Source organism: Lycium ferocissimum, chromosome 4 (genome assembly GCF_029784015.1).
Source record: "Lycium ferocissimum isolate CSIRO_LF1 chromosome 4, AGI_CSIRO_Lferr_CH_V1, whole genome shotgun sequence".
Lineage (NCBI taxonomy): Eukaryota > Viridiplantae > Streptophyta > Magnoliopsida > Solanales > Solanaceae > Lycium > Lycium ferocissimum.
Window position 1 is genome coordinate 55,841,150 of NC_081345.1, and position 18,093 is coordinate 55,859,242.

Below are 18,093 nucleotides of genomic sequence, written 5' to 3' on the forward strand. Positions count from 1 at the left end.
AGAAAAAAAAGACTGGTAACATTGCCTAAATTTACGATAATGTAAAAGGATAAACAAAGTAAAATGTTTATTCTATTATGTGTCATCTTTATTAATGACAAAATTCTACTAAGGGTGAAATGGGAAAAAATAATTAATTTTGCCTTGAATTTCTAAAACAATAAATAATTTGAAACAATTATTTTTAATAGCCATGACAAATAATTTGAAACGGAGATGTAACAAAATAAGGGGCGGATCTACAAAAAGTTACAGTATACCAATAAAAAAAGGTCCAAATGGAAGTGGTCTTAACAAAGAGACTCAGTTGTGTGAGGGTCCCTCTGCATGACAAGTGTCCATTGTGGGCCATATAGGTTGCACATTGTGGTTTGGTTACTGAAGATTCACCGGGAACGAAGAAAGAGGACAAACAAATTGGGTATTGGGACCCACTTCCAGCCATGTGTAGCCACTGGATTGCATTAAAGAATAAACCAAAATTACGATCCCACCCCTGTGAGGACGACTAAAAACCCAATATCAGCGTTTATATATAGTAGTAATAGAGAGAGACAGACACGCACCGCCTTTTGTATTTAATTTTTCTCGTAATTGCAGTATTTACCATTTATAGAGATTGACCGATCACATAAATTAGATAACCTAATCATATTTTTCAACTTATATTTATTTATTTGAGGCATATAATTTATTCATGTTATATACATAATTATTATGCCTCAAATAAATTAATATAAGTTGAAAAATATGATTAAATTATCTAATTAAAGTGGAGTACCAAATATGCTCAGTCTTTTAGCAATCAAACAATGATAATCATTTTGTATTAGTTCAATCATAACTTTGCATTTTAAATTAGCCACTATAAGTTGTCTCTACCGCGACCTGACGAGCTCCCCACCTTTGCAAATAGAAAATTGCAATTCACAGGTTGGCTGCTAAAAGAAAAAATGTTTGGGTTTGATTATTGAAGATAATAAATTAAGCTCTCTTACGGTGAGGTTCTATTTGCATTTCACTTTAATTTGAAGCCCCTTTTTGCAATCATAACAAGTATAGATCCCACGCAGAACATCCACGCTAGCTTGGTACGCGGACTAAATTATCCCGGCATTATAATTTCAGAATTATAATCTTGAACTAATTTATCCCATCTAGGAGGTGAGATAAAATAATCCCAAGATTAATGGGATAAAGTGAGATATCCCATCATTAAATTTGAGCTTCATTTTATACTCTTCTTGGTAGAAGGTGAGATAATTTAAATTTATAACTTCTATCAAATAAAGTACAAAATTAATCCCAAATTTAGTGCTAGGATATCCACCTTATCACGTGTACCAAACAACCTCTCAAATGTTCAACCCGTTCCATAAAAAGGTGTAAATGAAGTGAGAAATAATTGCATGAATTGCCCCTCAAATGTGCTGGTCCTTAAATTTTTATCCATTAAAATTGAGTTTATGCATATTGGGACATAAATTCAGCAAGGAAGTGAGATATTGTTATTCGAAAATATAAACTTATGCTGTAAAAATTAAGGACCAGCACAAAATAGGGGAAAAAGCTGCAAATGACCCTAAATGAAGTGACCCCTCTACAATTTAAACAAATCTCTTTTACGCCCTAAGGCCCACTTCAATCATTTCTCCCCATTTCTTCACACAACGTCTTCAAATCCTCCAAAAATTTCATCAACAATTTCACTAAAACTTTCTCCAAATTCACCAAAAAGTTCTTCAAATTTCACAAATTTCTTCAATTTTGTTGTTAATACATTTTCACCTTAGAATATAATTGTGGACGGTTTTTATTGCTCCAAAATTAGCGTAATTTTTTTAGGGTTTTTGTAGATCCGTTTTAATGAATCCTCGAGGAAGATATCCACCACCAGGAATGGGCGGCCGTGGTGGCGGCGGAAACCCTAACATGTACTCAAACCCTAACCCTAATTTTCAACAGAGAAATCCAAATCCACAACAACAGTATGTGCAGAGAAGTCCAATGAATCATCAACAGCAACAGCAACAGCAACAGCAGCATTTTCAGAACCAACAACAACAACAACAAACACAGCAATGGCTTAGAAGGAACAACAACAATCAGTTGTCGTCGGATAATACAGTTGACGAGGTTGAAAAAACTGTTCAATCTGAGGCAGTTGACCAAAGGTAGTTTTTTTTTTTCTTTCATTTTTTTTATTTTTATGTTTACGATATTTGTTTGTGTTTTTGCGTGTGTTCATAGTTCGGATCCATTCAAGTGCATAGTACTACTGCTCGTACCCTTTATATTTATGTGAAGTGTGTGAAGCTAGTAAGGGGTCGTTTGGTAGAGTGTATAAGAATAGTATCTTAGTTTAACTGGGCGTAGAGAGGGAGACTTTTGAATCTTGTGGTCCTAAATTATAGATGTGAGTAGTCCTTGTCTTAAACTTGTCATGAAGAATTATGGAATTGGAAAAAGTAATAAATATACGAAGAGACACTCTTTTTGGGATCGACCAAAAAGGAAAGTAAGACACTTAAATTGGGATGGAGGGAGTACTGAATAGTGTGCGTTAGTAATGCTGGGTGTTCTTTTTTTGTTGCTATTAACTCTATTTATTTGTTTTTTTTATTTGCGTCTGTTCGTAGTTTGGATCAATTATACTTATGTGAAGTGTGGGTAAGTTAGTAAGGGATCGTTTGGTAGAGTGTATAAGAAATTAAGAATAGTACCGAATAGGGTGTATTAGTGATCTTTGAGATTAGTTATCTTTGAGATTGTTTATGCTGGGATTAGTAATGCTTGGATTAGTTATGCTGGGATTAGTAATGCTTGGATTAGTTATGCTGGGATTAATTCTTATCCACTGTTTGGTTTGGTGTATTGAGGGCAGTTCTGTCTTTAACCATGCTTATCCATGTATTATTAATAATATGCTAATACCATGATTGGCTATGTATAAGAATAGTATTGAATATGGTGTATTAGTAATGCTGAGATTAGTTACGCTGTGATTGTTTCTTATCCACTGTTTGGTTTGGTGTATTTTAAGGGCAGTTCTGACTTTAACCATGCTTATCCATGTATTAATAACCATTGTATTGCTAATACCATGATTTGCTATGTATAAGAACAGTACTGAATAAGGTGCATAAGTAATACATGTATTAGTTGTACTTAGGTTGAAAAACACTACCAAACAAGATATTAATAATACCAAAGCTAATACATGCATTTTTTTTTCTAATACATCCTACCAAACGACCCCTAAAAGTTAGGGAGAGTGTCTGTTCTGCGGTAATAAAATTTATTAGCTAGATGTATAAAGTTATGAAACACATCTACTCCCGGTACCGGGGTCCCACCCTGCATATGGAATATATCTGCTACGAGGAGTTTAAGGTTGGGCTGAATTTGGCTTCTGTTTGAAACATATGGATGACATTGTCAAATTTAGGTTGACTAGTTTGTGGTAGGATTGACATCTTTCTACTAAATTAAGTTAAAAATAGTTGTTCATACGAAAGTAGTATACAAATTTGAATTTTTAAATTGCAGATAATTGTGGGAGGTTAGTTGAATTAACGATTTAGTGGGTCGTCATAATTAGTTGAATTAACGATTAGTGGGTTGTCATCATTATGAAAATTGCGCTTAATTGTATGTACTTAAATTAGTTTGAGTCATTTGCGCATTGTAAGAAATTTATAACTGGTTAGAAATATTTCAGTGTATCTGTAGTTTGCTAAGTGGGAATGGATAAAGCTCAAACGCCTGTTTGGGGGAGTCAAATCGCTCTATATATAACAGTGTAGCTTTGTAGAGGGATACTGACGTAGTATTAACGTGTGCCGCTTAAAAACTTGTTGGGATCAATTTTGAGCTCCAGTAAAGGGATTTATGATATACGTAAGAGCGATCTATTTCCAGGTTAAGATAAGCTTGGTTCATTGAGCTCAATATTGAGTGAGTTTAGTGTTTGCTGGCTTCACTCAGTTTAATCCACAAGTTCTAATACTCTTATGATTCTGGGTTTCTGGCATTGAAGACTGCTTTATTAGTTGACACCAAGGGATACCTTCACTATCGAGGGAACTTAGCTTCCGTGTGTTGTGTAGTTTTGATTATTCAACAAGGATATATTAAGAAAGGATGTATCTTCCCTCAAAGTTTAACTATTTAACACTTTAGGTCTGTAGTGTTAGAAAGGCTATTTGGGGTTATATATGTTTCAGGAGTCTGGTTTATTTTATTAATTATGCTATTGAACATATTTTAAACCTTAACTGGAGAGCTAAATCTTCTCTTTTTCCTCTTCTCTAGTTCACAAAACTGGAAGGCCAGGTTGAAACCACCACCAGCTGATACTCGATACAGGACAGAGGTAAACGTTGCATTTGTCGAGTCTCTCTATGCTATTAGGTGAATTTATCTTGATTTATTCTCTTGATGACGATCATGTTAAAGCCACGGTCTTTGTTTTTCTTCTTAGACATCATCATGATTAAAAATTCTCTCTTCTTGGACATCTTGATTAAATTTTTTCTCTTTTCTAACTCAGACGGTATGTTCGCTTTGCCTGTTTCATAAGTTAAATTTAGTAAAATGAAGCGGTACCTACTAAAGAAGAAGGTGGTCGTACAAGCGTCTCGTAAATTTTTCCATGGCCTTATCATTTTTTTTCTCATGGATAGCTTCAGAATATGTAGCTAAGGAGTATGTGCATAGTGTCGAACCGTGCACAACTGGCCGTTGGAGATTTCTCGGTTATAAAAAGAAGAATATTTAGTTGAGGAATAACATATCATGATTTAAGCCTTCGGTTGTTTGTGTTCGAGCATCCAAAAGTATGTCATTTAAAGGAGTATTTATAACAACCTTCAGACCCTTATCACCGAGTTTCCTATGCTGCGGTTGGCCTCGGACGAATTTCGTGGTCATAAAAAAATAATGTTAGCTTTTTTGCTTCCGAAAGAAAAAGCTCGAAGTCCAATTTGGTAGATGCTTTTGCCATATTATGAGTTTCTCGTGGCTCCCCTCCTCTCTATTAAGTCTTTAGGTCATGATAACAAGTTGAAACATGATTTGTGAAAATGCTCAAGTTAGCACCCAAGAGCGTGGCATAATCGGTCAATAAAGTGGATGCAAACTTTGGAGACCGGTTTCAAATCCAACAAGGACAAACAGCTAGGTGATTTCTTCCCATCTAAGTCTTAGTGGACGGGGATACATAGGCATCTAGTGGAATAGAGTTGAGGTGCGAACCTTTTGCCCAAACACCACCTTCATCCAAAACAAATGTTCAAGTTTAGATAATGTAAATGATAGATAATCCCCCATTCAAAGCGTTGTAAAATGTTTGCATAAGGCAGCCTTGAATCTTGGTGCCAGGTGCTTCGCCCGTCTTCGCCCGTCTAACTGGCAGTTTAGTGCATCATTGCACACATCTGAACACGCATGACCCAGTCTTGAAGATGACAACACTAAATAATAAATATAGAAAAGGATAACTAAGCTGAGAAACTTTATATAAATATGTGGGTGATTCGGAATACAAAATTATAAATTTAGTAAAAGAAAACCAGTCACTAATCTGATTTAGAATCTTGCATGTAATTCAGAAATTTTGAAGAAATTTCAACGTAATTGACAAATCCTTAGTTGTACACTAGGTGATTTCTTCCCATCTACCTAAGCCTTGGTGGGCAGAGTTACGCGGTACCGGCACGGAGGTAGCAGGTACCCGATGAAATAGTTAAGGTGCGCGCAAGGTTGCTCAGATACCACCTTCATAAAAAAAGCATCTTTACTTGTGTATATTCCTATGAATTGTAGTTTCTCAATTCTTTGGTGCACAGTTGTTTGTATCTATATTTATTTCTTTGCATGACATGCATACATTTAATATTTTTCTTCACCTGTACCTCTTCGCCAAAAGCTCGCGCTTTACCTGTTCTTTGGGCTTAAAGTTTGAGCCGACACTTAGGATTTCCTGCACTTTTCACCTTTGATAAAGTTGCCGTATCCAACCGTTTAAACTTTTGGATGGATGAGGTGGTTCACACTATTCAACATGGTATCTGAGCAGAGTCATGTGTTCAAGTCTCGTTATGCTACAGAAACAAAGTGTTTCCACTTCTTTGGTGCAATAAAAAGAATCACACCTACACATTGTCTCGGCGTGTTGTACATCTAAAATAAAGAAAGAAAGGCGTTCCATCTCTAGTAGTTTAAGCGGTTCACGGAGATCAATATACCCAAACACCCTTTAGAACTTCTAACAAAGCTAAAACTATTGTCATTCTTCTGATATATAGTCCATTCTTATTTTACAAATTTTATTTTGAATTGTGTGATCGTCTTCATCTAAAAGCTTAAATTGTCTGAGATGGTCACACTTCATCAGTTTACTTATGAGTTTTTCCCTATTCATTAAGTACCTTCTTATTTTTCTGTATGGTGTCTATGAACTATACTATATTCATCTTTCAGCGCTGTAATAGTGTTTATGTAAATCTGTTAGGCGCCCTTGTGCAAAAAGGCATGGCATTGATTAAGACTGAAAATGGCAAAGTCAAGTGGAATAGCTATAACAAGTTGCTTCTGGCAGGAATTTCGTTTCCAAAATCATGCCATTTTTGCTTTCTTGTGGCGTTATGCAAGGGTTATTCATGTCATGTGATATGTGGCAGTTTATACTTCATGGATTATGATTCTGCAACATTAATTTTCTATATTCATTTAAAACTAAGGGGCCATTTGGTTCCAAGTCAAGTTATGCAGAGATTAGTAATGTCGAGATTGTAATGTACAGATTAACAATGCAAGGGTTATTTCTGGTTGGATAATTTTATAGAAAAGGAAAGGTATAAGTTTGAAGTGATGGGCATATATCTGTTATCTTAATCCATGTGTTACTACAACTACAACAACAACATACCCAGTGTAATTCTACAAGTGGGGTCTGGGGAGGGTAGAGTGTACGCAAACCTTAGGATAGCAAGAAAGCTAAAGCAGAAGAGACAACTAGTAGTAATAGAAGAGTAAGAACACGAAATCCATGTGTTACTAATGGCCATATTTTTATTCCACTTTCTATCCAACATAAAATAATACGTAGGTTTCCTAATAACTTATGCAAGTATTATTTAAGATGGAAAGTATAATGCTAACTACACATTGTAGTATGATATGCTGAATTTTATACATTGGTTAATTCTCCGTATTTCGACAACCAAACAATGTATATGCAATGCTGGTTTTTATTCCAAGATTTGTTTTCCTTATTAAATGGGCACTAAGTTAATGTAACATCAGTAATACCTCACCTAGATATTTTAGTCTCTTCATGCCTTGATTTGTTAGCTCATGTTCATTAGTTGGTTTGCTTATCAATTATCATTGCATTTTTTGTTTCATTTTATGGTGATGGTAAAATATTTTGTAGGAGTCTCACTGCTCTCCGAAGCATGAGCTGCATTTGTACCTTTGGGTTGTTGTCTCCTTTGGACTTTACTTAGTTGCTGTCCTAACAGTCTATTTTCCTGGTAGGATGTGACAGCGACTAAGGGAAATGAATTTGAAGACTATTTCCTTAAGCGCGAATTGCTTATGGGAATATATGAGAAAGGTTTTGAGAGACCATCTCCAATCCAGGAAGAGAGTATCCCAATTGCTCTTACTGGGAGTGATATTTTGGCTAGGGCAAAAAATGGAACAGGGAAAACTGCTGCTTTCTGCATTCCAGCACTGGAAAAAATTGATCAGGACATCAATGCCATACAAGGTTCTGACAAGCAATTCATAGTTATTCTGTGCCTTTTATTTGTTCTAGTACATGGCATATTAAATGAGTTCAGCCAGCAATTGGCTTTTTAGGCCCCTAAGTTTTTCTTCTTTTTAATGGAATTGCAACATTGCAGTGTGGAAACCTTGTGTGCATTGTCTAAAACAAAAAAAATTGAGTGCATTGTGGGTCAATAATTCTGTGAAGGAACTTGCAAAGCTTTGTAACAAAAGAAACGCGGGTGTCTCTTTTTATACAATTGTTTTGAACACAACTGCAAACTCTTACTCAATCATGAAAATACTTTTGCATTGTGAAGACCTTGAGTAAACCTTTCAAAGCTAGAGTCCTTGAGATCAGCAGTTACTCGAGGTCGGGCTGGTTTGTTTGTTAATGAGGTTAAAGTTCAGACCTTACAAATTGACTTGGCATAATTTTAGAGTTCTAGATAAAATGCAGATGACGATTCCAAATTGTCAGTTGGTTGCACATTCAATTGGCTCATGAAAGTTGTTATTTATACTGGAGCATTTTGATGGTGCGTACCAAAAGAAATCCACTTTTGATGGGATAAACTGTGTCCTAGTGGAGCGTATCATGTGCTATAATAGGGACTAACTACGTCATTGTTTTCCTGATAAAAAAAGATGAGCTAATAGGTAAAACAATGGAGTAAACTTTATGGCAATCTAAAGGTTTTGAAAGAGAGTATGTTCTCTCAGCCTTGCATGTGCATCAATAAGTTCTATCTGATTCTTCATGTGCAGCAACTTCCCTGTCATTTACCGGTCAGTTGCACATACACCTTCTGTTATGTACGACCTGCTCGTATTTGGTTAATGGGAGTTTGGTTGATAAAGTTTGTTGGTCATAACGATTGACTTAGCTTCCTGTGCAGCAAAAAGAAATAGTTGTACTTTATTGTTTTTCATAGAGATGAAATTTGGTTCACTCAGTTTTAGCTAGTGGTTTACTGTTGTCTGTTGTCTCTTAATGCAGTTGTTATCCTTGTTCCCACACGAGAATTGGCTCTTCAAACTTCTCAAGTTTGTAAAGAACTTGGGAAGCACTTAAAAATTGAAGTCATGGTTACCACTGGAGGGACGAGCTTGAAGGATGATATAATGCGACTCTATCAACCGGTTCATTTACTGGTTGGAACTCCTGGAAGAATACTTGACCTTGCGAGAAAGGGAATATGTGTTTTGAAAGATTGCTCCATGCTTGTCATGGATGAGGTAATTCATTTTTCCTCCTTCCTTATTTGATGGAACTAAATCTATATAAATTGTGTTTTCTTGAGAGAATATAGAGAAGACTAAAAGTATGACAACTTGCTAGTAATTGTTCAAGTACGTGCTTATAAAAAAATTCGTTTTGAGTGCCTTACTCAGTATAGAATACTGTTTCACGTGCAACAGCTTATTTTCTAGATGAAGGTTTGTCAACATTAGATCTCTGGCATGTAAGCTTTTCTTTTCTAATTAACGTGGGAGAATATAATAGCGTGAACTGGTTCAGTTATGACTTTATCCATAAGAAAAGCTGGTTCAGCTATGATATTTGCTTCGAACCTACAAATTATTACCCAAACTCACCTAAGGACTGTTCCCCACATATTTTATCTTTCTGTTTCAAGTGAAAACTCTTTACATGACTACTAATTATATATGTGTGCATACTTATGTCCTTCAGGCTGATAAGCTTCTTTCTCCGGAGTTTCAACCTTCCATTGTGCAGCTGATTCGTTTCTTGCCAGCAAATCGTCAAGTCTTAATGTTCTCTGCTACATTCCCTGTCACAGTCAAGGACTTCAAAGATAGATATCTGCAGAAGCCATATGTTATCAACCTTATGGACGAACTTACTCTCAAGGGTATAACACAATTTTATGCTTTTGTAGAAGAAAGGCAGAAGCTTCACTGCCTTAACACTTTATTCTCAAAGGTCAGTACCTAACACAACTAAGGTTGGATGTTTTGAAGTCTGCTGCAATTCATACATTCTAAAACTCTTTTTACAGCTTCAAATCAACCAATCAATTATCTTTTGCAACTCTGTAAACCGTGTGGAACTGCTAGCCAAGAAGATCACAGAGTTAGGCTATTCATGCTTCTACATCCATGCAAAGATGCTTCAAGAACATAGGAACAGAGTATTTCATGACTTCCGTAATGGTGCCTGCAGGAACCTTGTTTGTACTGGTATGATAAGTGGCATCTGCTTGAAACTATTAGTAATCGTACTTCTATTCTTTTCTGTTGTTAATGCTGGTCTTCGTGGGGCTGAATGTCATCTAAGTTGGTCGGTGAATTTGCTTTTTGTTAGTTATGGTTGATGTGTAATGTGTTTGCATATTACTTTATGGGTGCCTCCCTGAATCCCCAAAACTGATGCAGGTGAGTTAACTGAGAATGTTTGTGCGAGGAACTTCCTTTTTAGCCTGGCTGTTGCGTCCATCTCTTTATTATGCTTGGTGTTTTTCAACTCTCTGTAATATCTTTGTCTATGTACATGGAAAATCTGCAATCTGCTCTTACCTGTCTTATAAAATTTGCTGATTTGTCTATTGCATGATGATCTTTTCCTTGTGCCTGTTCTTAGATGATGATTCTGGCTTGATATCAAATTATTCACACCCGATTTTCTGAGTCCTCTTCTCTCCATGTTGATTACTAAGTGCACTTCGTATAATTATATTGTGTTATGTTTTATTCATTTTCTTGGTCGATTGAGCAACCTTTTATTCTTTTATGTTGGGTGCAGATCTGTTTACTAGAGGGATAGATATTCAAGCAGTCAATGTTGTTGTCAATTTTGATTTCCCGAAGAACTCAGAGACGTATTTACACAGGGTATACGTTACAAATCTTTGCTGAGTGAATCATCTCTCTATACCTATATGTGCTGTTTTCTTATTTCGTATATTTTTGCAGGTTGGCCGTTCAGGCAGATTTGGGCATCTTGGTTTAGCTGTGAACCTGATTACTTATGAGGATCGCTTCAACCTGTATGTATATAATATATCTCTTTTGCGGTAGAAGGTTATTTAGTTTAGGTTATTTAGTTTATGTACTTGGTAATGATACTGATTGTATCTGGCAGGTATAGAATTGAACAAGAACTAGGAACAGAGATCAAGCAAATTCCTCCGCACATAGATAATGCTATATACTGCATGTGACCAGTTAGCTGCCTGGTTTATGGTGCACCAATGGTGAGTCTCTTGTACAGGTATGCAGTTTGTTAGTTATGAGCTGAGCTACCTGAGAATCTACTTTTTCCATATGCAGTTTTAAATAGTCCTATAATTTCATATATCTTCTCAATCTGTCAATTAGCGATTCTGTTTCCACTTTATTATTACTTGCATCCGGCCCTTCCCCGGCTCCGCGCATAGCCGGAGCTTAGTGCACCGGGCTTTCCTTTTTTATTACTTGCATCTGGCCGGGGGCTTATTATTTACACTGCCCCTTGGGTGTGAGGGAGTACGAACAAGGGTTCCCACATGATGGACAAGATTGGGTAAGATTAGGCCATTAGGGTAAAAAAGTTAGTCGGAGAGAGTTGAATTCGGGTAGGTAGCTGGAACATAAGACACAATCGAATTAATGGATACCCTAAAAAGGAGTGTTGATATTGCATGCCTGCAGGAAACTAAAATGGACAAGGGAAAAAGGCTAGGGAGATGGGCAACACGAGTTATAAATTATGGTATTGTGAGATAGATAGAAATAGGGTTAGATTGGAATTATGTAGAACCAAGACCCCAGGATAAGGGATAAGGTTGTAGTCTGTAGAGGTAAAGTGAGTTAGAGATATGATTATTGTGTTAAGTCTTTCTTGGGAAAGGAGACAATCAATGTCATTGCTTCCTACGCTCCGCAAAATGGACTAGATGCAGAAGCTAAAGCTAAATGTTGGGAGGATGTGGACACATTGGTTCAAGGGATTTCAGGAGACCAACAAATCTTTATTGGAGGAAATCTAAATGGTCATGTCGGTAAAACATAGCGACGACTTTTACCAAGTCTACGAGGATATGGTTATGTTAGTAGGAATGAACGAAGGGAAGACTATCCTAGCTTTCGCTTTAGCGTATGATAGAGTTGTAGTTAACACATATCTATCTCTATTTATCCTATTTATACAACTGGGAAACCCTAAATTAAAAAGTTGAAGACCAAAATACTACAACATGCCCAGTGAAATCCCATGAAGTGGGGTCTGGAGAGGGTAGCGCACGCAGACCTTACCACTACAATAACATACCCAGTGAAATCCCACGAAGTGGGTTCTGGGGAGGGTAGTGTACGCAGACCTTACCTCTACCTTGGGAGGTAGAGAGGTTGATTCCAATAGACCCTCGGCATAGGGATGAAGACCAAATACTCTTTTATTAATATACATTTTTGTATTTAATAGTAATTAAATAAAAAAACTGAAAAAATATATTTGTGATTTATATTGTGTCTTCTCTAATTAGTTTTGTTCTTTTATTAGTAACTAATTTTTTAAAGAAACTATTTGGCCGCTAGAAAAGAACTTTTAAAACATTTTATTGAAAGGACACAACGCTTTGAGAGAAAAGACACAACTCTTTGTTTAATTATTTGATTTACACAGTTATTCAATAACTTTATAAGGTAAAAGTTATTTAATGTAGTCTTTATGGTTATTAATAAATTAGTATTGATATATGAAGAAATAATTCATTCTTGTCCAGTAATTGGATTAAAAAATAAACATAAAGTGGGAAAATAAAAAATGCCTAAGTTTTTCATGTCAAGTTACGTAGAACCAGGTAGCTACAAGAAATGGACGAAATAGTCAATAAGCACTATGAACTCATGTTTATTGTCAAAAGACGTGGATATTCAATTTCAAATTGCATAATCTACATATTTAAACTCTTCAAAATTGTGTCTTTTGAAAAGGGTAGTTTTCGTGACCCTTAGTTATTTATAAAGAAAATCCAAAGGGTCTTGATCATTATTTAATCAATGTTCTAGCACTTGAACAATTACTACATTGAAGTTACAATTTGTTACATTTAAGTGCAAATAAACCAAATGGTGAGCAAATGAAGAAAATTAGTTTGAATTAGCATCAATTAAAAAGGGACGTTGTAAATATAGAAATTAGCATTAAAAAGAAAAGGAGAGAAAACAGATGCATTGGATTCTCCCGTAGATGTTTTTATCACATGTACATTCCTTAAAAAGTGTTCTTTTTATATGTATGTACATGTACAATTTTGTTTTTTGTTGTGCAGTGTCTATTAGGTAGGAGACTTGCTTAGGTTATAAAAAGTGTCTAACAGTGAGCTCCTGCTTATCTTTTATGAACTTATTATTGCCTGGGAATTTATTTTTACAAGGTAATACATATATATTTGAAGTTGGATAAATAAATGTGTTTTTCTTGGTTAAATTTGAATTAATATATTTGTGTTTGGTATTTTGGGTTCTGTAACGTGCATTATATGTTTATCTCCTGTCATTATTGTAAAGTTTGTATTGCAAAATGATTGAATTTTCCCTATATACATATTGTAGACAAAAATGTTTTGAGTTATAAAATATGAATAAAACTATTCATTCACGACATCCTGACAAGATAGGTTGTAACTTCTAATTCATCTCTACTTTACATCATGATATCTGTGTTGAAATTCCTATTCAACTACAATTAAACGTTTAATCCTCTTAAAATTGATATTCTTTTTTCACTTACAAAAGTTAAATTTGATGTTCATATATATGTCATTTTGGTTTCGTACTAGATTTTAAAACATTTATGTTACTTTTAATATTTAATTTTATTGAAAATATAAGTTAATTATAGGGAGAAACACTTTTAGAAAATAAGAGATTTTAGGATAAGTATAAGTAAGATTGAATATATTATTTTTTGATACTGATGTACAAGTATCGAGGTAAGACTATTGTTTGATAGTGATATACAAGTATCGAGGTAAGACTGAATATATATGTGCTGCAAGTTTAGTCAACATGAAAAGAGCGAAATTGAGATGAGACTACCAAGATTTCGGTGTGTAAATGCAAACAATTGAGATATCTTGTCTCATTGTTGCAGGAGAATGGAATGATTGATGAAGATATGTTGCTCAGAGAATTAAAATCAGATGTTTGAAATGAAGAAGTGTCACTTGGTGTTATGTGATAGAAAGAATGAAAGATACTTGCTAAAGTGAAAGCTAAGGTCTAGAAGATATATGCGCTGAAAGTTTAGTCAACATGCAAAGAGCGAAATTGAGATGAGACTACGAAGATTGCGGCGTTAAATGCAAACAATTGAGATATCTTGTCTCATTGTTGCAGGAGAATGGATATGTTGCTCATAGAATTAAAATCAGAGGGTTGAAATGAAGAAGTGCTAGTTGGTGTTATGTGATAGAAAGAATGAAAGATACTTAAGTCCTAGAAGATAGTTGTAAGACTGAAGATGTATATGGTAGTTAATGTTGGGCTGTCAAAATGCAACATACCCATAAGATGAATGTTGTTGAGATGCGGATGCTAAGATGGATGTACGGTCATACAATACTCCATTAGATAAGATATAGAATGATCACATCCACTAGAAGGTGCAAGTAACACAAATTGGGGATAAATTGAGAGAGTTGTTTCAGATGGTTTGGTCATGTTCGGAGTCGACCTCCCAAGGCACCGATTTATGTGTTAAAACCATTGTGAGTGAATTTGCTGAAAGCACGAGGTTGATCTAAAATCACATTGAAGGAAGTTGCTTCGAAATATGTACCTTTTTTTGGAATCCATGCATACTTAGCTAAAGATATGATGCAACGTTAGAAAAAGATCTATATAGGTGATATCAACTACTCCCTCTTTCACAATTTATGTGAAGATGTTTGACAGGACATAACGTTTTAAGTATAAAATGAAGACTTTAAAAACTTGTGGTCTAAAATAAACTATAGATATTTGTGTGGCTATAAATCATCTCATTAATGTTAAAATGGAAAGTTTAAAGTTATTTTGTTACTAAATATAGAAAGGTGTCATTCTTTTTGCGATTAACTAAAAAGGAATGAGTCACGCGTAAATTGGGGAGGGAGTAGTTTTGTTTGGTTAAGTAAAGTTTTCATTGAAGAAGCATCAAGAAGATGCATAGCAAAAAGTTGCATTAAAAAGATGTACTTGCTCATATACAACAGCTTATATTATAACTAGAGAGTAGATACAATCCAAAAAAGAGTTCACAGCTAGATGCAAGTGCATGATTTTGCAAGTAAAAAGGTTTATTAGACTCTTGGCTTCGAGGACATGATAGGAGTTGTGATACTATCAGAACTTCTATTTCTTTCGTTCCAAATACACCAAAAAATATAAGTAGGCACCATTTGTCTAGATATTCGTGATGGATTTTCGAACTCTCCATGAACACCAACATTCATATGCCGACTCATGCAACTCCAATAAGTTAGAAGAAAATGTTCCAGATATCACCGAGAAAGGTTATCTTGTATTAAACATGCTTCATATAGGGCTGTCCAGCTAAAGCACTTGACCTTAATGGGGAGTTTGGTCTTCCCGATGATTTTCCATGGCCATTTATCAATTAGCTCTTTATTGGAGCATAAGTGAGAGTAATCTTTATTACAATGTATGAAAAGGAAAAAGGAGTATACTAAGGCTATCTTTCATCCGACATGCCTCTTTTATGTGTCATTGTGATGTAGTAGAAGATTTATGAGGGTAGATATGTCAGACTTACTGAGGAGGCTAGGAGGTACATGAAGTCAATTCATTAAAATAGTTCAGAATACCCTGCATTCTCAAAAAGAAAAAAAAAAAAAAAACTTTCTTAAAAAATGCTTCAGAAAATCCAGGGATTATACATGGTTCACTTTCGCTGTTCAGTGATTCACTGCTTTATATGAATAGAAGCCACTTTCCTTCAAACCACCTCCCCTCCTTGTGAGTTATGACTATGAATAATAATGATTGGATGGTCCCTGTGACGTTTGGCGTATAAGCAAGTCATGCAGGGATTAGTAATACGTGGATTGTAATGTGGGGATTATTTATTATTGAATGTTTGGTTTGTTGTATTAAATATTAAGTATTATACATTGTATATTTCAATATATGTTTTTATTTCTTTTAGAAAATAAAGATTAGGTTAATATAATGAAGGGTTATTTTTGTCGCTTAGACTTTCTCAACTGGGCAGCTACTGGAGAAAGAAATGGAAGAAGGATAATGTTCTGAATCAAGATTTATCAGATAATGTTAGGATCATGTTAGAGTTTGAGTTTTTTGTTAGTCATATCATATCTCATTTTAGCAAGCTCTTATTTTAACATGATGTAGTTACAATTTGTTATAATAAAATCAACCATTAGACACCCTGCCTAGTGGTATATTTGATAAAAAAAAAAAAAAAAAAAAAAAAAAGGAGGGTTATTTTTGTCATTTATTGGTTTTGATTTTCGTATTACCAATCCCCGCATTCTTATTCCACTTTCTATCCCTGCATAAAATGATACAGAGATTCACGCATAACTGCGGGTATTAGTTATGCAGAAAAGAAATTGGAACCAAATATTGTGTTAAACAGCGTTATATTTTATGTGGAGGGGATAGGTAAAACCCAAATGTTTTAACAATATTGAACATTATTGTGTGATTGTTCTTCCCACTAGAACCAAACGGCACGTCACATCTTTTTCTCGAATGCCCAGAAATTGGAAAAGCCTGATATAATATGTCCTGTTTTATCAAATAATTTGTTATGCTGACGGTCTCTTTCTCTCTCCCAAAATAAGGATACGATTAGGGGTGAAAACAGTTGAGTATTAATTTGAGCCTTTTTTTGTTCTTGCAGAAATCTCAGGTTGAAGGTCTCTGACTCCTGAGAGGCTGAGAGAATGGGTGACTTGGCTGTTTCATGGTTGCTGAGACAACTGAGTTCATCTTTAGATCTAATGACACTTTTTAAGTTGATCCAAAAAAAAAAAAAATTTAGCGGTAAATACTGACACTGGATAGGTCCAGTCAGAGACTGACTGTTGGTGAGTCCCCTGGTTTATGTAGTATTTGACATTTGTCGGTGTTTCCTTTTCGCTGTATGTCTATCGGATAAAGCTGTAAAAGTATTTGCTCTATGGTATTTGGATTTGTATTCATCTGCGGCATATGGTAATGTGGGCATTGATCATGGAGAAGTGACGCCTAAAGATATCAACCCAACATCTTAAGTGATGGAGTAGTCTTTTTCGTGAATTTACGGAGATGAGTATCGGAAGTTCAAGCACTGTCTCAGCATTTGTGTAGCCTGTGTTTTTAGGGCGCTGTACTCCTTTAGCTCTTATAGCTTTTCTCCTGTTATGTTAGCGTTTGGAATTGTCAAGCAGGCTATGCATGAATTTAGTCAATTTGGCTGATGTGAAGAGTATGATTTTATTTTTATCTATTTCTGGATTTCTATAATGGGTTCTGTTCTTTGTTTTACCTCTATTTAAGTTGTAGTTTCCAAAGCTTTCCATTTATGGGAGAAGATCCATAGTTACCCCTATACTAATATAAAATTTTATCTTCCGTTACACTATGGTCACCCATACCCTTGCCGTTAGCAAATTGTCTCCTATTTGTCCTATTTGTCCTCGACTTCAATGGAGTTCTGGCGTGAATCAAGTTGATGACATGTATTCCGAAGAATCCAAGTTTTGCCCCCCTTTATTTTTATTGTGGGTTGTAGTTACTTTTCCTTGTACTTCACGTTGGAGCTCCATCAGGGTTGAAGGTAGATGCAAGACGATTTGCGAATGACAAAAGTGTAAGTGGACCTAAAGTATGATGGAGGTTAAATTTAAGATATATCCTATTGTAGAATGGTGTTTTTGACTCCTTTTCCTTGGTAATTATCCTAAATGCATAGTCCAAGGACTCCCAATGCGTTTATATTTGTCCATTTTTTTTTGTTGATAAGAGTGGTGCCAGTAGTCCCTTTGGAACACCCCATGAAAACTGTTTTCCGTACATGTGTTCACTTGTCACTAATAATTTATTTGTAAATATAGATATTCTCAGATCTTTTTTTTTTTGTACTTTTGATTAATGTAGCAGACATTTTAAAGTAAATAATGCTTAATAAACTAATTAGAGGACGGAGAAAATGAGTAATACGAATCAGTGAAGGATTGTAAATTGAGAGGGCATGTAGTGTGAAATTCTATACCAGGGAGAACTTGGAAGAAGCAGATACAGGAATAATTGTTCTTATAAATGCACGTCTTTAACATATTTTTAAATTACGGGACTAGAATT

General features: G+C 35.1%; 1 protein-coding gene across 2 annotated transcripts; it reads left to right on the plus strand.

Annotated features, from left to right (window-relative positions):
- The first annotated feature begins 1,597 nt into the window (after nucleotides 1-1,597).
- Nucleotides 1,598-17,256, plus strand: LOC132053558 (DEAD-box ATP-dependent RNA helicase 8-like). Of its 2 annotated transcripts, none has more exons than XR_009414143.1 (10): nucleotides 1,598-2,174; nucleotides 4,315-4,375; nucleotides 7,543-7,777; nucleotides 8,777-9,015; nucleotides 9,473-9,724; nucleotides 9,801-9,981; nucleotides 10,544-10,632; nucleotides 10,714-10,787; nucleotides 10,883-11,011; nucleotides 16,652-17,256. XR_009414143.1 is itself a non-coding variant. In XM_059445648.1 (10 exons), exons 1-9 carry the CDS (start codon nucleotides 1,867-1,869, stop codon nucleotides 10,959-10,961), a joined length of 1,518 nt encoding a protein of 505 aa, XP_059301631.1. In that variant the 5' UTR covers nucleotides 1,598-1,866; the 3' UTR covers nucleotides 10,962-10,994; nucleotides 16,652-17,256. The 2 variants fall into 2 exon arrangements, 1 of the variants encoding a protein (XP_059301631.1); XM_059445648.1 differs by having other exon boundaries at nucleotides 10,883-10,994.
- Nucleotides 17,257-18,093: the final 837 nt, after the last annotated feature.